Below are 21,357 nucleotides of genomic sequence, written 5' to 3' on the forward strand. Positions count from 1 at the left end.
ATTTTTAACTATCCTGTGAATGAGCACCTTCTTTATTATGAGCGCTTCTCATCTACCCAGTAATTGACAGTAGATAGACCATTTTGGAACTCTCCTTTCAAGGCTCCGCTCCCTCTCCCATTTTCTTTGTCTTCTTTTTTGAAGAGCATCATGTTCTTGGGGATAATAACATCCCATTAAAGGGAGCTCTCCAAACTGTACTTCACAAAGACAGAGCAACACAGCTTCACAAGTCGGTGAGGAGCCTGCCACAAAGGAGAGGGAATGTTAATTGCCCTTTGGATTATGTTGGTTCAGATTTCAGAATATATACCTTTTCACAGTTATACTTTTATGTATAGTAGAGATCTCGAATCCATATCAACACCTGAAATTAAGTCCATTCCATAGAAATCACCTAGCCTTCTCTCTTTGCAAGGTGTAAAAGGCTGAAAGACCTTAAAAAATAATTTGATAATGCAAAATAGAATAGAAAATGAATTAGGTACAACCTCATCAAGATAGGATAGGTATGGAGTGTTTTCTCTGAATTTGTCAAATGCAAATGGACTAGACATTGTTGATGCATTTATTGCCAGTATAAATTGTACATAGTTATTGTACTTATTGTATTAATTTTTCTTATATTAGTTATAATTTTTAATTTTAGACAAGAAGGAGAAATATAGTGGTATATTGTGTTTTAATAAATAAAGCTTGCCTGGAGGTCAGTGCAAAGCAGCCATGCTAGTCAGTCACAGAGGTCAGGTGGTGGTGGTGGATGCCTTTGATCCCAGCACTGGAGAGGAATATGAAGTGGGAGGAGGCACGTCTCACCCTCAGCCTCAATCTGAGGATTCCTGGAGGCAGGACCGCCTATTTCTGTCTGAGGTAGAGGTAAGAGCCTATGGCTGGCTGCTTTGCTCTTCTGATCTTCAGTTTGAACTCCGGAATCTGCTCTGAGTTTTTAGTGAATTGTGCTACAGATGTATGTGTATTTTGTTATTCCTGCTCTTCATACTGAGCATACTGAATACACTTTTCTGTAACCCCCCACTTTTTCTCATGTAAGAATTTCTCTTGGAAGTCACTCCAGATCATTTCACAGAGATCTTCATTTTTTTTTCATCTAAGAGCTTCAAAGTGATCATTATGATTATTTATTACAGTTTCTCTAGCTTGGACATCTGGTTTCCACTCTCGCAGCTGCAGGGCCATGGCAATGGGCGACCTTGGGCATAACATGGCATGTTGTTGGGCATTCCAATCTTAACAGCTGGTGCTCAGAAATGGTGTTGGTGTGCTGATGGGGAAGCCATACATTTTTGTAGCTGCTGCAAATTCTTTTGCATAGGGTTCCGCTGCTTTGCATTCATCAGCGATGTGCTGGAAGAGTGTTCTCCACGTGTGTGCTGGCAATGTGTAATCATAAACTTTTGAAGTTGTGTGTGAAGTAGACTATTTGTCATTTTAATCTATTTCTCATATGAATAAAAGAGAACATTTTTATATGTTTAAGGTCCAGTTTTAGAAATTTTAAGAGACTTTATGGATGTCTTCTGCCCATTTTTTTGTTATATTTGTTTGCTTGTTTGTTTTCCAGAGCTGAAGACCAACCCAAGGCCCCGCACTTGGTAGGCAAGCTCTTTACCACTGAGCTAAGTCTCCAACCCCCTTCTGCCCATTTTTTTTAATCCTATGGAATTAAAAAGATCCAATTTGCCTATTTGGCAGTATATCTTTTGATATGACATGCTAATTGAAAGCAGAACCACAGAATCCTTGTGGACTAGCCATGACCTGCACCCTGTAGACACCCTCAGTCTGTAAGCAGGGCACTGGGGGCAGTAGCGATGATCCTAGGAGGTGCCGGTGTGCTGCTGTTTCCCTTCCAATACTACACCTGCCTCTAAGGCAGGTCAGCTCTCACCTGCTGCACTGTGAGGGCCACCTACCAAAAGGCAGTGGTGACAGCACTTACCTTTCAGGATTATTGTCTGGATTCAATGACTTAATGCGTAAAGTACTTTAAACAGTGGCAGGAACGGCACGCTTTCCATAAATGTTCTGTTTATAGCCAATATCATATTCTCAGTGTGTTGATTTGATCCCACGAGAGTGCCTTAATCTAGCATCCTGGAACCTGGAATCGGTAGGGGACTCAGAATTTTAATTCATTCTTTCATTAATGAACTCATCGAATCACTCCACGAACAGCTATGGAGGATCTGCTACTGGCCACGCACTGGTCAAGACACTGCAGACACCACAGAAAGACTGACTTTGAACTCTTGCCACTTGCTCTTTGGTGGCAGAGGGGATGTGCATCTAGTTTATCACTTGCATCTTCAATATCCCAGAGCAAGATTAATGCATGCATCGAAGAATGGAGGAGCCAGGGACTGATGGGAGAATGAGGCCGAGAAATGGGGAGGAGAATGGCGAGTCCAGACTGTAAGGTCAGCTTGTCAAGGACAGCCTGGACTTCATTCCGAGTCCAGAAACTGTGCGATCTTGTTTGTGTACGAGAGCTCTCAAGCCTGCGGCTGGGCGAATCGGCTGGAGGGGAAACGCTCTGTGATGGTGAGAGTGGGGGAGGATGAGGAGGGTGTGAGTGAACCACAGGCTGGCTGTGCTGCTGGAGAGGAACTGAGTTGGGGGAGACTCAGTAACTGACGATAGAAGATGGGTCAGGAGAAAAGGGGAGGAACCCATAGAAGTTGGATCCGTGCCACCTTGACTAAAGTTCAGAGTTCAGACCTAGTCTTGCTTCTTCAGGGTTACTGACAGGAGATTTGTGGTGTGGCTACTAACAGGATGTCTTGACCTCTGGTGTGGTTACTTGGTGTTTGGGGCATTAAGATGGTAATCACTTTGTTCCTTGTGTCCTGGTAAAAAATGTCTTGCTTTCTCCCCGCCCCTTTTTGAATTGGGGCATTTAAAGATTATAAGAAATAAGCATGGACAGATTCAGTATTCACTGGGTTGCCCTTCTGACTCTATCCTATGTTTCAGTATTTTGTTATTTTGTATTCTGCCTAACATTTCTAATCCACACGCCCCTAGCTTGGAACGTACGAACTTGTCGAGGCTGGACCCTGACATATAAGAGCAGGAATGAAGTTTGGAATGCATCTCTCTTGGGTTTGAAGTTGAAGAGAGATAGCTAAATGGAAGGTGGCTCTTAGAATTTGAATTCGAGGTGACCATTAGGTTTCCCTGTGTTTACTGGAGTTAGAAGGTGTGGGTCTATCTGGGCGCTGCAGATTTCAGTGTCTGATAGTAGGACTCTCTTGACGACCAATCGGCAAGCAGCGTAGCTTTGGGGCTCCCTAACTTTCCTAGAACATCTGATAGGGCACACTCAGTGCCGTGTAACTGTCAGCAGTAAACGGGAGCTTAGTCTTTGAAGGCATTAAGTACTCATCTTGGCATCTTCCAAGCCCACAGTGTGAAAATAGATATCAGATAGGGAGAATTATGAAAGCAAATCCAAAGCTGGGTGTGGTGGCAAACGCCTTTAATCCCAGCACTGGTAGGCAGAGGCAGGCGGATTTCTACAAAGCGGGTTCCAGGACTGTTAGGGCTGTTACACAAAGAAACCCTGTCTCAAGAAAGACACACACACACACACACACACACACACACACACACACACACACACAGAGAGCAAGTAAATCTTTAGGCTGCTCCTGGAACATGAACCAGGCCGCAGAAAGAGTTTACAATCTGTTTCCCCAAAGACAGAGAACAGGTGATTTAATAATCTCCGGACAGCCAGGAGATGGTGGTGGCATACACCTTTAATCCCAGCACTCGGGAGGCAGGGGCAGGCGGATCTCTGAGTTCTAGGCCAGCCTGGTCTACAGAATGAGCTCCAGGACAGCCAGGGCTACCTTGCGGGAGTGAGGAGTAGGGGTGGGGAGGAATCCCCAGCAGTCGAATAAAAAGTCCTTTCAAATGTTGATGACAATTAGTGCTTTTTTAAAATAGAGATCTCAGGGGATTAAAGGTTGGGAAGTCTAGGTTTAAGAGATCCGGACTAGACAGCCATTTGGAAACCTGGGCTTCCTTCCTTTTTTTTTTTTTTTTTTTACCATAGAAAAGGAATTTCTGATGCCACCGTGGATGTGATAAAAATCCATGAGAATAGGAGCAATCTTCCACAGACGCCTCCACAGGTTGACATTGCCGTTATAAAGTTAATCGAACTTCCTACATGATGTCACTGGACTCCACAAGAAGGTTTATTTCAGTTAGGAAAGGACTTGTTGGAATCCATTCTCTCATCATAAGAGCGCCCTCCCCCCCCCATGTATAGTTAAGAGGGCAAAGTAGTCTTTCAGAAGCATATGAGGAGCTAATGCAAACGAATTGTAGAATAGGGGTGGGAAGAGGAACGTTCTCTGTGCAGGGCAAAGAAAATATCAAGAGACGCCAGGCAGTAGCGACAGTTGGCAGGGGAGAGGGTTGGGGATAAGAAGGAGGGAAGGGAAAGCCTGCGAACGCAACCTCACGTGCAGGGCACGAGTCCATATCAGAGATGTGAAAAGAACTGGGAAAGGAGGGACTTGGTTCTCCGAACATGCCTTCTCCGCCCTGCGGCAAGGGGGTGTGGTACCGAGCCCGAGAAGGTGGGGGCGGGAGACAGTGGCGCCAGCCACAGCGGGTCCCCCACTTCTTCCTAAAGCTTGAGAGCAGCGGAGCGGGGCAGCAGGCTGGCTGGGCGGAGGCGGGGCGAGGGCGCGGATGGGCGTGGCGGGGGCACGCAGGGCGGTGCAGGCCGAGGGCGGCGCTAGGACCTGCAGGCCGTCCCGCCGGCTCCCGGGAGGTTGATAAAGCGGCGGCGGCGTTTGACGTCAGTGGGGAGTTAATTTTAAATCGGTACAAGATGGCGGAGGGGGACGAGGCAGCGCGAAGGCAGCAGCAGCACCAGGGGCTGAGGCGCCGGCGGCAGACTAGCGACCCGAGCGTCGGGGTGAACCACGTCTCGTCCACGACCTCCCTAGGTACGGGCCGGTAGGGCCGAGGCCACGGGGGCCGGGTGTCCGGGAGGCCGCGGCTGCTCGGGCTGGCGAGCACCGCGCGCCCGGTGGGGTCGAAGTCAGCGGCTGGCCGGGCTCCGTTCTCGCCGCCGCGGTCTCTCGCAGGGCCTAGCCTCAGCCGTGCCCCGCGCCCGCCCGCCCGCCCGCTCTCGCGCGCGGCCTGAGAGGGCGGCCCACGGGCCTCAGCTCTCCCCAGCTGGCGGGTGAACGGGCGGCCCGGCCCCCTGCCCGCCGCGTGGCTGCTGCCGCGTCCGCCCCGACCCAAGGGGGCGGCCTCGAGTCGGGGCCGCGGGGCCGGGACGCGCCGAGGTCGGTCACCCGGCGGGCACTCGCTGCCTTGGGTGCCACGCGCGGGCCGGGGAAGGGAGGGAAGAGCGGGACGCGTGGGTCCCCGCGGTGGTGGTGGCGGTGGTGGTGGCGGTGGACGCGGGAACCGCTGGCACCTGGCTGCCAGGTCGTGGTGCTCGCCACACACACCCTTGCCGGTGGGAGCCGCAGTCCGCAGGCCAGGGCTGTGGCCCGGGCTCAGGTTCCCGAGCTCTTCGATCCGCCCGACCCATGCGCAGGAGTTGCGCTTGGCCGGGCTTCCAAGTGTTGGCTTAGGTTGTCAAACCTGGGGCTGCTAGTCTTTGGCTTCTGGCTGGAAAGTGGCTGGTGTGAAGTCACCTGATCTGTCGCTCCCGGGTTTTGCTGAATGTGAGCTCCTACTGTACGTGTCCATGGCGCCCCTGCCCCCTCGAAGACGCAGTTTCTGCTCTCACTCACAGCGCCCTTATTTTTAGGAGTTTAGCATTTGATCTTTCACCTTGGTGTGACTTGAGCGCACGAAGTCCTTATTGAGAATTGTGATGGTGGGTAAAGACATAAAGTTTTTAAAAGGCGTATAAATTAATAAAGCTGACGATTAGAGACGTGAGGTCGAGATAAGAGTATAGTAAACACACTGAGTATGAGATTGCGTTCATATTTCCCTTTTCACGATCTGATAGAGGTTTTACTGGGTGAAACTTAAAACATTTTGATTAAATATTAACCACAGGCATTTATAGAAAACTTTAGATTACACTTCATATGTGGTAGCTCTTGGACATATGTCAGAGGTGAGGATTGATTAGAATTTGTCTATGAGGAAAAAAAATGTAACTCGTTAACTACAAACACTTGCCAGAACTGTTTACAGGAGTAGCCCTTTGTCCTTAAATACTCCCAGAGAGATTTTTACTTACTTTAGGTGGCTGATGGTTGAATTTAAGTATTTGTCCTGGAATGTTGAGTGTGTTTGTGTGTGTGTAACAGTTTGAGATGTAGTGTCAAAAACACTATGTACTCATTAGGAAAAGCATCCATTTGAGTCATGGTTAAGAGCATGTTTTATGCTGTTGGACACTGAGAAGGGAAAGAGAGATCCTTGGGACTGTTAATAAATAGTGCTTGCCCAACATTTATGAAATGTTCTTGTATCTTGCTCAGAGATTCCGGCCTTTCTTTTGGAGCGCGCGCGCGTGTGTGTATGTGTGTGTGTGTGAGAAAGACTTTCACTGAGTAGCCTGACTTCCTAAGACAGTCCCCAGCACCTGCTAATTTGCTTCTGAGTCACCTCTTACTGTATTTCAGACCAAATAGACTTGTTAGGATTTGTGTTGAAGGTAGGAGCAAACAGACTGCCAATTCCTAAGGGATTCCTCTATTTTGATGATGTCGAAACTTCCTCCTCCCTGTGCTTTTTAGAGCAGCAGAGCTGAGGAATTGAGTTTAAAGTTGAAGTGAGTTGGGGTGAGCCAGGTGTCCCTTTAGTGGCACAGTCTTGGGAAGATGCTCTGTTCCTCTAAGAGAGATGCTTGGGTTTTAAGGAGTTTAGGATCTTTAGAAGACATATTCCTTTGAGAATTGAGAATGTTTTAGAATTTATCCACCATGAAATATAAACTTTAGGGATTTCATAAAGTTAATAGACAATTAAAATAGAATTTATGTACAAGGAACTTAGTATTTCAAAGTTTCTGGCGTTGATGGTCTCATATCTCACTTAGATGAAGACAGGAACCTGTGTTATGTTAAGCACACAGTTAACAACTGGTGAAGTCACATAGTCATTCCTTGGTTTACCATAGTTGGGAAAATATTAAATGGGAAATTTAATAAATAAGTGACCATACATTTAAAATTTTGTGTTTGTGTGAACTCATGAAAAAAAAAGATCAACCCCCGATCATTCCCCACCCCCAATGTGTTGAAGATCAAACCGAGGTTTTTCCAAATATTAGGCCAAGTGCAATATGTTACAGCCTACCTCCTGAGTGGATTTAGGATGCAACCCTCAATGAAAAGGTATTATTGACCCTTAAAGTTGATAGGAGTCTAGGATTGTGTAGGTGAGATCAGTCTGTTAAATGAGTGCTTTTAAAATTCTGTGGAATTGTTTTTTATGGGGAAGGGAAGAAGAAGCTACTCTACAGCAAAGGGGTGTTTATTATGGAGGAAATGAGGTCGTAGCTGTAGACGGTGTTCACATAGGCATACAGTTTTCAGGATTTTTTTTTCAAAGATTTATTTTAAAAGGTGTGTGTGTGTGTGTGTGTGTGTGTGTGTGCGCGCACCTGAATACAGGTTCAAGGTGTCAGATCCCCTGGAGATGGAGTGGGGGATTATGAGCCACTTGATGCTGGTGCTAGAACTGAACATGGGTTCTCTGGAGAGTACGCTGTCTTCAGCACGGAACAGTCTCTCCAGCCTTTCTTTTTTTGGTGTGGCTTCATTTAACTTTGGTAGAATTCCTGATTGTTCCCCAAAATGACTGTTTTGAAATTGTTAGACCTTTTCCTAAATCATGCCCTTCCGCAGCTGGTACCAGGTGGCTCCCAAGGGTGACAGGAAGGCAGCAGTGTGATGATGCTAGAGTTGACACGTTTTGAACTGTGACACATATTTGCAAATTCTTGTTTATGAGTGATCTGCTTGACATACACATGCGAGTAAGCGATTTTCAGGCCAGCTCTCAAAGTTAATAGCCAGAAAGTTTGGGCAGAGGTAGATTTTTTAAAAAAATATTCATTTAATTACTTTATAAGGAGTGCTTTCTCTGGGAAAGATACAGAGAAACAATTTTAATCTCTCTTTTCCTCCTCCTTAGATGCAGCGGTACCCTGATTGTAGCCATTTGAGATTTTTAAAGGCCATGTGTGTTACTTCATAGACATTGGCATTTTTTTAACCTTAAGATGTGACCATAGAATAACTGATTTGATCCCACGATGAACTCATTTCTGACGCTTTGTCTCATCTCTTAGTCTCTTTTGCCACCAAGAAATGGAACAGTTGAAGGCTTTCTCTTTGTAAAAGTGAAAAATCAGAAAAATCAGAAAAATCACCAACCTCAACATTTGATTACAACCGGGTACTATTTGGTTCTTAACAAAACACTTTGCCCCCAGCATTTTATTTCTTAAAGCCCCCTTTTTGGGGAGGAAGTTAAGTCACTGTTCGCACTGGAGAGAGTATGCTGTTTCTCCAGTCACAGAAAATTCTCAGGTACTTGATTCATTACTCCCATGTTTAAAGAGGTAGGGTAGGGGTTTTTCACTGGGTTGCTACATGTGATTAGAGATGGCTGAATAAACGAAGTTTAAAATGCTAACTGGGAAGGCGGGCAGAAGGCAGTATACAGGGGAAAGTGCAGACAGTTCGCTGAGTGCCAACTGTATTGTTTGCCTTTGATGTGGAGCTCATGGTTGAACCTAGCTCCTGGCCTAAAGAGCCAAGTGTTTTCATGGAGCTGTACTAGCTCTATTACTACCCTAGCTAGACTTGAAATTAAAAGTAAGTGGGGAGAGGGAGATGTAGAAAGTAGAAAAACCAATGAAGGAAGTAGAGCAGTGCTAGTGTTAGGGACAGTGAGGATCAACGTGCTCAGAAGTACAAAACCCAAATAGCTGTTTAGTTAGGACTTTTCAAGCGACTTTACATATATCCATCTGTGTTTGTGTGTGTGCACACCAGATTGAATTTTGAAGTAAATTGATTATTTTTCACTACTTTGGGATAAATGCCTATACAGTAGTTGGTGTGATAGCTTCTAGAAATGACTATAAATCATGAAAGACAAATTAATAGTCTGTCACTTTCCCAATGAGATGATACACACTTTTGACTATGTTGTATATGGTTTTCTGGCCAGCACAAGTAGAATATAGTGGGTTTACTTTCTAATTTTAGTTTAATGAAGATTATTTCATGGAATTGTATCTCTGTATAACTCTGTATAACTGATACTACTGTAAGCAGTTAGTGGCTGCCCAGATAACCTAGCTGCCTGAACACTGGCTGGAAAGATTCACATCTGATGAAAGATGGTTATCTAGAACCAGTACTTTTCATCTTATTTATTTTTTCTTTCTAAATGTCCAGTTTTGTCTATAGACTTTAATCTAGAGAAGGATGGTGATGTAGGGAAGAAGACTTAACTATATAAACTGCCGAAGTTTTGAAGCCAGCATCTCTAGTATCTATAAGTTCCTACCGAGGCTTTTGTGGGAAACAGATGATAGAGTGTGTGTTTGTAACCCTTTAAAACTTATTTGTGAGCCCTGGTGGTGTTGGCGCATGCCTTTAATCCAGCACTTGGGAGGCAGAGACAGGTGTATCTCTGAGTTTGAGGCCAGCCTGGACTCAGAGTGAGTTCCAGAACAGGCACCAAAGCTACACAGAGAAACCTTGTCTTGAAAAACAAAACAAAACCCAAACAAAACAAACTTATTTATGTGTGTCTTAGTTTGTTTTCTATTGCTGGGTTAAAGCACAGGTAAAAAGCAGTTAGGGGAGAAAGGGTTTATCTGGCTTACACGTCCTGATCGCAGTCTGTCATTGAGGGATGCCAAGGTAGGAACTCCAGCAGATACCATGGAGGAACACTGTTGCTTTGCTCTCCATGCTCAGGCTGGTTCTTATACCGCCCAGGACCACTGTTTAGGAATGGTACCACCTCCAGTGGGCTGGGCCCTCCCACTTCAATCATTAATCAAGAAAATGTCACACAGACATGCCTGTAGGCAATATGATGGAGACATTTTCTCAGCTGAAGTTCCCTCTTCCTGATAACTCTAGCTTGTGTCAAGGTGACAACGTAAGTAGCACTGTACACATGCACACATGCCTGCTGACTAGAAAACTGTTTGCAGTAAGCCACTTCTTTCCTACCATGTGGGTCTCAGGATTGAACTTAAGGTCTTAAGTCTTGGTGACAAGTACTTACTCAAGGCATCATCTCCCCACTCCTAGTGTGGGTTATATTAGGCTTTGGAGAGTGGGTGGGTCCTAGCTGTGGAAGAGACTTACACCTTGATAGGCATTGTGTTGTTTGATCCTCTTACAAAATAATTTAAGCACTCTAGAAAAATTTATAGCAGTCTTGAAATTCTTTATTTCTAAGAATTTTCAATGAAAAAAAGGCTTAAAAGTATTTAAAAGCAACTAGAGGCTGCTGGAAAATCCAGTGGTGTTAAGCATATTTAATAACAAAGGAATATGGGCTATATTTCTGTAATTAAATGGAACAAGGAATTGACCTCAAATGACTGAATAATTTTTGGAGAAACTTAGTAGCCAAAAAGTGGCTCGGGAATTCTGGAGCACCCTACCTTCTCCTTTTTTTTTTGAGCAGGTTTATTTATTTACCACGAGAATCCCGACATTCTCTTTGGGACCCTAAAATTGTCTTAGAAGGAGCAAAAGGAGAGAGCAGAGTGGGGAAACTTGCTTTTCTTTTCTTTTCTTTTCTTTTCTTTTCTTTCTTTTTTTTTTTTTGAGTCAGGATTTCTCTCTGTAGCCATTGGCTGTCCTCAAACTGTACTCTGTGGACTGGGCTGGCCTTGAACTCACAGAGATCCGCCTGCCTCCGCCTCTGGAGTGCTGGGATTTGGGGGGGGGGGATTGATTCTCTTGCTAAATGGTTATCACAGGTTTGTTATTCTTTAACTACCACAGAGTTGCTTTTTGGGCCAAACAGGGAACTGTAATTTGTCTAAATAAAGGAACCTTTTCTTTTTTTTTTAATTCTCTCCTGTTATAAAACCTTGTAGTCTTTGTACTGGTATTAATTCTAGAAGTAGATGGTGTATGTTGTCATTTATTAAAGGCTTTTATGAAAACATAGTGTCCCTTATAAAAATATGGGATAATTTTAGTGTTCACTCATTGTCTAGGCCAAGGAAGGGCATTGACGAATGAGCTCTTGTATGTGTCTTTGCCCGTTTGTGCTGTCACCTTGGCCTTGGGCTTCTTGCCATAGATCAAGCTCTTCTGATTGCCTTGTGTCTGATCTCTCTGGTTTTAGAATCCTTTACAGTTCTTTCTCACTCATCACATTCAGTTTGTCACAGCGTAACTTTGATCTTGTCAGTCCACTGTCCTTAGGGATAATGCCCTGTATTCTTAGCCTTTGGTTTTAAGGTTAGCTAGCCTTCACTTACACTCTCTGGGGCCAGAGAGATGTCCTATCTCTAGGATGTTTTAATTGACAACCTGACTTTTGGTTTTTCGAGGCCGGGTTTCTCTGTGTAGCTTTGGAGCCTGTCCTGGAGCTCACTCTGTAGACCAGGCTGGCCTCGAACTCACATAGATCTGCCTGTCTCTGCCTCCTGAGTGCTGGGCTTAAAGGAGTGAGCCACTACTGCCCAGCATCTGATTTTTTAAAAACTTTCTTTTTATCTATCCAAAATATCTTTCACATCCTGCATTCATTTCCCCATCCCTTTGCACCCACCCTCTGCCCCTGTAATCCTCCCCCCCCCCCATAAAACGAAATTTAAGAGAAAAAGAAAGGAAAAAAAATTAAAAATCTTGTCATGGAAGCTGCAGTGTGACACAGTGAGTCACACAGTAAGCCCCGTCTGTCCATATATCTTTACTTACAGGTGTTTGTTGCAAAAAATCATTGTCTGTTTGAGGCCCCTGGTTTCTGCTACACTATTAATGCTGGGCCCTCACTGGGACTCCTTGATTATTCTATTATTGCCCTGTGTTGTGGAGATCCTGCAGTTTTGGGCTCAAGCAGGTCATAGATGGGGTGTATGATAACCTGATTTTAAATAATTCAAAATAGGGCTGCTACTGGGTTCAGCTTCAGTATATTTTTAAATGCATCTGATACTTATCTGTTGTTTAAAGAACTGGTCAGTACTTCATGTCAGTCTTTGGAAAAAAAATAATTTGTGTCCACATATAATCTATTTTACATTTTCCTCATCTAGTTCCTCATCTAGTGCGTACAAGGATTTTATGCCATAGTTGTTCTTTAAGTGGGAACAGCAAAAAAATGGTATGGCATCAGTGCTGGTTGCTATGGAAACGGTAGATTTCGAATGGAAGATAATATGTGAATCTTATAGGAAAAACAACTCTTTGTTTCTTGGTTTGAGTATAATGAAGGAGATAAACTATGTTATATACGCTCCAAAGCATTTTTAAGGCCTTTAGTGTATTTCTGACTAGCGAACAGTACGAATGGGGAAAGTATATGACAATTGGCATGCTAATAAATCCTTTTCTGGAGTCTGAACCCCATCTCCATCCCATTTACATAGATCAGTTTTCTAGAGAAAAACTTAATTGTTTAAATTTCTTCTGGTGTGTGTGTGTGTTGTGTGTATATGTATGTATATATACATACATATATAAGTAAATAAAATATATATAATATATATATTTTGTAGGAGCAAATAATGAGTTAAAATGCTTCCCATTGACCAGTTGGGTAATAGCTGCTTCTTTCCTTCAATAAAGCATTTTAGTTGAAGTTGAGATATGCATGTTTATCAGTGTTCCTATCCCAGACTGCAGTCTGGGAGGCAGGTCCCAGCACTAGCATAAGCATCGCTAAATCAGTGACCACTCTGGAGCAGTTGTTTCCAGGCCTGGCTGTAGACCATGGTAACATTTTAAAGTACCCTTTCCATCTTTTAAAGTAGAGTTTGTTTTAGTTCTTTGTCTCTTGTGCTTATAGACTCAATAGTTTGACTTTGGTTGAATAAGAGTATCAGCAATCTCCAGAAAAGAATGGAGCTTACATAAAGCACAGCCTGAACCCACCCCCCCCCCGCCCTGTCTCCCCCATCTTTGAACATTATTAGAGACTAGCTGAAATAAGATTAAGTGCACAACATTATATACTAAACTCCAGTCAAATATTGTGACCTTTGTTATCCATATAGGATATGGGTATGAGTTTTTAGGATTATGAATTTTGGCATCATCCTGAAGTTAATTGCAAACCCATTTTCTCAACTTCCATCTTAGATTGATTTAAGGAGTCAGAATATGCATTTTTAACAAGATCCTTAGTTTGTATTAAAACTTTGAGAATGGGGCTCAAGAGATGATGGCTCAGCGGTTAAAATTTCTGGCTCTCCTTCCAGAAGTCCTGAGTTCAGTTCCCAGCAACCAAACATATGGTGGCTTATAGCCATCTATAATGGGATATGGTTGCCCTTTTCTGGCATGCAGGTCTATATGCAGATAGAGCACAGTTTTTGTAAAATAGAGGAATCTTAAAATAAATTATATATATATAATTTTGAGAATGACTGTTGTAGAAGATATGTCATGATCTAGTCTCCTGCTCACATTAGTCATGCAGCTTTAGAATAGTGGATTGGACTGCACAGTCTGTAAAGTCCTTGGCATGTAAGTGTTGAGGTTAGTTTTAAGCACATGTATTAGTATTTCAGTATATGTATATGACTTATATGCTATGTCTTTTAGGGAGTGTATGTGTAGTTTATTGATGCATAAGACACTCCTAGCTCTAGGAAAATGCCCTTCTTTCCTAATAAAAGAGGTTTAAAGAATTCTTTAAGAAATTAAGTATGAGTAACTTAGAATTATTTTTAGTTTTTTTAATTCTATTTCTTGAGACAGGGTTTCTCTGTGTAGCTTTGGAACTTGTCCTGGAACTTGCTCTGTAGACCAGGCTGGCCTCAAACTCACAGAGATCTGCCTACCTCTGCCTCCGTAGTGCTGGGATTAAAGGCATACACCACCACTGCCCAGTTTTTAATTTTTTAAAAATTATGAAGTGGGCATGAGATTTCTTGTTACCATCAGAAACTTCAAAATTATGTTGTCAAGATCCTATAGTTCATGAGGAAGTAGTAATTTTAAATTGAGGAGTGTTAGAATTAATGCACAGCTCCAGTTTTAAAATATTTATTTTGTGGGTGCATATGTGTGTGTGTGTGTGTGTGTGTGTGTGTGTGTGTGTCTGTGTCTGTGTCTGTGGGTGGGTAGGTCACGTGAGTGCAGGTACCTGGGAAGACCAGAGGCCTTGTATCCAGTTACTGGTGGGTTGTAAGCTGCTTGCCATGGGTGCTTAGTCAACTCAGGTCCTCTCCAAAAGCAGTTTGTGCTTTTAAGCTCTGAGCCATTTCTCCAGCTCCAGGTTTTAATCATCTTGGTATAATTTTTCTGAAGTTGCCATAGAAGTTATGACATGAGAATGTTATTGTTCTGCAGAATGATTTTTAAATTGGTAGAATTGATTTTATTAAGAAATGAAAATGCTAAGAGAAATTAGGCAGACTCTGATTTATAAAATATGCCTTGTTGAGATAATTTACATAAAATCTTGATTTGGTAGTATCTTTGGATGGGGTTTGCTGGAATTTATAACCTGAAATTGTGATGCAGAATATTACCTCAAAAAGTTTTTTTTTTTAAAAAGTCATTTGTAGTCAATATATGTATTTTCATTATTGTTTTATTATATAATGACATATATAGAAATTATATCATGTAGTCAGTGTGTTTATTCCCAGTTCCTGGTAAGTACTAATCTTTCTGTGGTTGTTCAATAATTAATTCAAGAATTTTATAAAATGAAATTACACAGTACAATAATATATGTGTGGCACCTTTCACTTTAGCATACAAAATGCTGTTTAGGCTTACTGTGTTTTTATGTGTATATTTATATACATATTATATATGAATGTATGTATATGATCCATTTCTTGCATTGCCAAGTAGCCATTTGTTTTACAGACTTAACATAATTTGTTTACTTTCTAGTATGTGAACAAACATTTGGGTCATTTCCAGATTTTTGGATATTATGAATAAATCTGTGAATATTTGTACTTAAGTCTTTTATTGTCATATGTTCTTACTTCTCTAGCTACCTGGGGTATGATTGCCAATAGGTATTTCTGTTGGTCTTTAATGATAGCTCTTCTGCAGCAGCATTTTGCTGTGTTGTTAATTTATATTTTCTTAACACTTAATAGCATTGTGTCTTTTCCTGCACCAGTTTACTATTTGTGTATCTTCTTCGAATTGTATGGTAGAAATGTCCTGTGTATTTAAAAATAGTCCTTATTTAAGTAAGAGTTCCTGTTTATTCTGAATATTAGATTCTGATGTCTACTTCTGAGGGATATTGATTTACACTTTTGTTTTCTATCGTTGTCTTTGTCTGATTTTGATATCAGAAATAATTTTGGCTTCATAAGGTGTATTGGGAAGAATTCCTTTTCCTTCTCTCCTAGAAGAGTCTTTAGAATTGGTTTTGTTTCCTTAAATGTTTGGCATAATTAACTAGTGAAGCTCTCTGTATCTAGTTTTTTTCTTTGAAGGCATTTCGATGGATTTGATTTTAAAGATGATCCTTTTCAGTCTTTCATACTAGTGAGTACCTTTTTTTTGTCAGCCAACTGTTAGTGAATTTTATTTTTCTTTCCTTTTTAAAAATAATCTTTACTTTTATTTTATGTGTATGGCTGTTTTGTCTGATGTGTGTCTGTGCACCACTTTGGTGCCTGCTATCTGTGGAAGTGAAGCCAGAAGTTGTCGGATCACCTGGAGCTGGAGTTCCAGATGGTTGTGAGCCGCCTGGTTGTGATTCTAACATGGCTCCCCTGAAAGAGCAGCCAGTGTTCAGACCTGTAGCCATCTCTCTAGCCCCTCAACTAACAATGAACAGGTTTAAGTCAGATTATTGGTTCCTGTAAATGTATTGTTTTTAGTTGAGATTCTTTTAGGAAATCTATTTTGTTCTGTGTTACATGTTATTTAATTTGAAAATAAATGATGGTTGGAAAAATATTTGGCAGTCATTTTTTAAAATCAAAGCATATTGAGTAATGATTATGTTTTTAGTAATAACGAAGCTTCTTAACTAGATTGACTAAATTGATCGAGGTGTTTACATCTTTTAAAGCTCTCCTAGGAATAAAATAAAATCTATTGGGCTGGAGAGATGGCTCAGCGGTTAAGAGCATTGCCTGCTCTTCCAAAGGTCCTGAGTTCAATTCGCAGCAACCACATGGTGGCTCACAACCATCTGTAATGGGGTCTGGTGCCCTCTTCTGACCTTCAGGCATACACACAGACACAATATTGTATACATAATAAATAAATAAATATTTTAAAAAAATAAAATCTATCAAGGAAAGGAAATACCCTTTCCTTGATAGATTTTAGCAACTTGGGAGGACTACCAACCTCAAAATTTTAGGATTATTTCTTAATTAATAACTGGTCATTTTTTTGTTAATGTGCTAAAACTTTATAGTAAATATCAGAGAACAAGCATTTTCCTTTAAATGTTTAATTCCCCCTTTTTGTTTGTTTTTCGAGACAGTGTTTCTCTGTAACAGCTCTGGCCTGGAATTTGCTTTTCCCCCCATTTTGAAAGTATTTTATTGATGAATTCCTTTTAGTGAGAATCTAGTAATTCAGATAAAATTTCTTTGAAACCATTCATTGTTCTTTTTTTTTTTTTGGCATTGTAGCTTAGCATAATGTATTCATTTCATGAGAAATTCTTATTTTGTTGATGATATTCTCAATAGCAATTCCCTTTTAACTTCTAGGTATATTACTGAAAAACTCTGTAGTATATCTTTAATGGCACTTGTTAATCTTTTATCTCCCTCGGTCTCTCATACTTTACACTAAAATTTTACTCCTTTGAGAATTTACTTTCCAGTATTTAAGTGTTTTATTGATTACAGATTAAAGTATGTCTAAAAATTTATTACTTTGGCTCAGTGTTTTTTGGGTTTCTTGTGTATGCTGATAAGCATCCTATGATGTTTTCCACATTAATCAACCTGTCAGCTTTAATAGGAATGACTGGTGATTACACTAACCTAGAGATCCACTCCTTCAGTGGGGACATCTTGTTCTGCACAGTTGTGCTTTGCTGATATGATTGGCTGAGGCTGGAAGATAACTTACGTTCTTTCATTTCTTACTTTTCAAAGTTTAAAATAGCTTTGTACAGTTCCAGAGTGACTATTGGTTTACTTTTAAACGGTTTGACATTTGATATGATTTACCTTTTTTAAAAAACTGAGATAATGAAGTAAAAAAAATTCAAAATTTGAAGAAAATTTGTGCAAAGAAAACAGCAGTATATATTTGGGCTAAGCACAGTTTCAGGATTTTAAAACTAGTAGTGAGTTTTAGTTCAGTGTTATACTGAGTTTGCGAGACTCTATAAACAAATTAAATGACATTTTCACTTTCACTGTTCTTTTGAAAATTATTTTTTCAGCTCTGTTCTCCTTTGGGACTCTTAGCAACATGTTGGATGTTGTGCCACGCTTCTCTGAGACTTAGTGTTTCCTCTTGCTACTTAGAGTATGTCCTTGGATGTTCTCAAACTCTCTGCCACTTCCCATCTCCCACGTTTACTCCGTGAATATTTTATTATGTTATTCAGTTCTAGATTTTTATTTTATTTCTGTTGGTGTGATGTTTTATGTTTGTGTGCGAGTGCACCCTTGTGCATGTGCATTCACATTCATGCACAAGAGCATATGTGAACACAGAAGCTAGTGGTTGATATCTTTCTTAGTTGCTATTTACCTTATTTTTTGAGATAGGGTCTCTTACTGAACCTGGAGTTCACCAGCTTATCTAGGCTGGCTGTGATCTAGTTATTGCTTTCCCAGTGCTGGGATTACAGATGTGTGCCTAGCGTCCGTCCATCCATCCATCCATCCATCCATCCATCATCCATCCATCATCCATCCATCATCCATCCATCCATCCATCATCCATCCATCCATCCATCCATCCATCCATCCATCCATCATCCATCCATCGATCCAGACTTACTTCCTAATACTTGTGTGGCAAGCATTTTGTGCTTATTCTAAATATCCTTTTTATGTGTCTGGTTATGTATGTGATGTAGTTGGTGTATATGTGTGCACATATGTGTTTGAAGGCCAGAGGTTGATGTCAGATATTTCTTCTTCACCTTATTTTTTGAGATGACATCACTCACTGATCATGTTATACATTATAGAGTCTGGATTTTTACTCAGTTTTTGCTCTGATAAATTAAAATTAGCCTCGTTGATATTTTATGATCATTCAGAATTGATAGATTAGGGTTCACTCTTGGGATTATATATTCAAAAAACTGAGAAGGACCCTCCGCATTGTTTGTATTAAATTTCCTTTGTGTGTGTTATGTGTGAGCATACATCATGAACCTGGAACTCACTGATTTGACTGTTCCTGCTGGCCAGAAAGCCCCAGGAATAATCCATCTGGTTCCTCCTCAGGCTAAGATTTCCGGTCTGCACCATGTTCTGGACCTCTGAACTCTGGTCCTGTTTCATGAAAAGCACTTTAGGTAGCTGATTCCCCTGCCCCTGTACTGTATTTCAAAACTGCATCCTACAGATCTTTTCAAGTCCTTGTTTTTAGGCTCTGTCTGGACTTGTCTTAGATGGGATCTTGTTTGAGGACAAGGTCCTTAATTCTGATTGGCCCTTTTCTAGTTTTTCAGCCTGAGGTTTGATGTGTAAGATCTTTCCAGTCTGTCACTGCCAGAATTCCAAAGGGCCTGCTTTCTGGTGGTAGTTTCCCTTCCAGCCTTGTGTCGCAGGCCTCAGGTGAGCCTTGTACAGTGATGTGTTCCCTGCACCTGAGAGGTTTGTTGTTGCCCTTGCCTAAAGGCTTATGGTTGCTGGCTGCCTTTCCTCTAGTGCTCCGCCTCGAGTCTACTACTTTAGTATTTGTGGACTCAGATTTGCTTGTGCTCAGTTCTTCCCTCTGTAGTTAGGAAATTGTTCCTCCCTAAGGGATTAGAAATGAGCATAGTGCTCACTTTAGGAATGCCTTTCTTAGGGGTTGTTGTTTTGAATAAGTGAGTGGTTCCAGAAAGACTACCCGGAGGAGGTAGCTGTTGAGCTGACAGTCTGGAAGGAGCTGACAGTGATGCTTTGTAAATTCTAAGGTCATTCTGTACAGATACAGGGGCCTCTGTACAGGATAAGAGTCTAAGGTGGGAAGCAGGTCTCTTTGCTGAAGGGACACCAGGAAGGCCAGATGGCCTGGGCCTTGGGGATGGACAGATCATTGCAGAGATATATTTAGTTGTCTCTTGGAGGTTGGATTAGTTTTGGGGAGGGGAGCAAGTGTGTTAATGAAGACCAATATGATTTAAATACGATATAAATGAGATAAAAGATAGTGAGAGGAATAGGTATTAAAGGCCAAAGGAAAGGATATATGTTAAGGATGGCACCCGATTTGTGTCTTAGCAATAAGTATCTCGTGATGTTAGTATATAGCCACTGGTTGAGTGAAAGTCAAGTGTTTTGTAGAAGTTCCTGTTGGAATGTTTTAAACTATTTTTATCTTAGTAGCAAATATCCATAGTGCTTGCTTGTGTGCCACACTACTTAAGCGCATTTCATACTCATGACAACCTTCTGAGGGAGACATGTGGTTGCCATTTACAGATGAGAATAGACACAGGGAAGATCTGACATGGATATGGGAATTTTACTTTAACCTCCGATTAAGTTTGGAAACTTAATCACATAATTTACATATCACTTATCTGGTCTTTCCTAATGATTTCTTAACTTGGGATTTTTAACTGTCTGTATCTGTCCTGCAAAGCTAACTTTTGTGAATTCAAATATCCTAACGGGCTGCAGCCAAATGTTACTGAAAAAGGAAATGATAAATCACTCTTTAATTAAATGTTGATTGCTTTTACTTACAAAAGTTCTTCAGATTCACTTGCTCTCTGTAGTGCATTATCACCATTCGAAGCACATTTTGAAATAATGTTGATTTGGCCATACAGTGTTAAAGATGACTTTTGATATGGCGGGGAGGCAAGTCAGATATTAATTAATAGTTGGGGTGGTGGCGGCACACACCTTTAATCCCAGCACTCAGGAGGCAGAGGCGGACAGATCTCTTTGAGTTCAAGGCCAGCCTGGTCTACTGAGTGAATTCCAGGACTGGCTCCATAGCTACTGAGAAATCCTGTCTCGAAACTCCTGCCCCCCCAAAAAAATAAATAAAAAACTTTATATAGATAGAAGTGCCGATCTGTGGATGGTGTTTATGTAGACAATGTGTTGTTTCATTGTTGACTAATAATGTTCTACTAAGTAGATGAACCCTTCTCATGAAAGAATGGAGAGTCATTGCATGGAACACAGTAGATATCAGAGGTCTCCCTGGAGTGAAAATTAATACTTAGTGGACAGGTTCAAGGGAGTGTGTGAAATTACCGGGTGTGAGTGAGAATGGGTCACGAAACACACAATGAAACCCACTTTAAGAGTTTATTAAGAGAAAGAGACACGTGAGCAGGCCTGAGGAAGTTGGTGCAGGGAGATGGAGGAGAGAGAGATAAAGATGGAGAGAGAGAGACAGAGAGACAAAGACAGAGAGAGAGAGAGAGCGAGAGAGAGAGAGAGAGCGAGAGAGAGAGAGAGAAGAGAGAGAGAGAGAAGAGAGAGAGAGATGGGGAGGGGAGACATGGAGGCAGTAGTTACCTCTTTAAGGGACTGAAAGAGAGTAGAGCCTTTAAAGGCTGCCTAGTGCATGCTCACAGGGGCTTACATAGCTGTAGCTGCCGTGTGTGTAGATCACGTAATCATGCAGCACTTACTTCATTCGTTACCAGGGACTTGAGGTCCCAGGGTGAGCTTGTTGGCTCACGTGTTGCCCTGGAACCCAGAAGAGCCAGAGTTTGGGGTGGCTAGACATTTTGCCAAAGTGCTGGGCGATGGAAATCTAGCAGTGTGGCTTAAAATATTTGATATAGAAACATTGATAAGGTCCCAGTGTTAATCTAATTGCTACATGGGATCAGGAGGACGGTAGAGAAGCTAAGAAAGAAACATATCAGAAGTTATTAGGTACTTTTAGGTTTTTTTTTTTTTTGCTTTTTTTTTTCTTTTTGGTTTTTTTGAGACAAGGTTTCTCTGTAGCTTTGGAGCCTGTCCTGGAACTAGCTCTTTTTTTTTTTTTTTTTTGTTTTTTGTTTTTTTCGAGACAGGGTTTCCCTGTAGTTTCT

The 21,357-nt window shown here is 41.6% G+C and overlaps 1 protein-coding gene across 3 annotated transcripts in view; it reads left to right on the forward strand.

Annotated features, from left to right (window-relative positions):
- The first annotated feature begins 4,829 nt into the window (after window positions 1-4,829).
- Window positions 4,830-21,357, forward strand: part of Atl2 (atlastin GTPase 2) — a 42,567-nt gene continuing 26,039 nt past the window's right edge. For 2 of the 3 annotated variants that reach the window (XM_038317791.1, XM_038317793.1), the window contains exon 1: window positions 4,830-4,988. In XM_038317791.1, the coding sequence (XP_038173719.1) occupies window positions 4,871-4,988 (118 nt within the window). In that variant the 5' untranslated portion in view covers window positions 4,830-4,870. The remainder of the gene's footprint in view (window positions 4,989-21,357) is intronic. The other variant, XM_038317792.1, reaches the window with a different exon arrangement.

Source organism: Arvicola amphibius, chromosome 2 (genome assembly GCF_903992535.2).
Source record: "Arvicola amphibius chromosome 2, mArvAmp1.2, whole genome shotgun sequence".
Taxonomy (NCBI): domain Eukaryota; kingdom Metazoa; phylum Chordata; class Mammalia; order Rodentia; family Cricetidae; genus Arvicola; species Arvicola amphibius.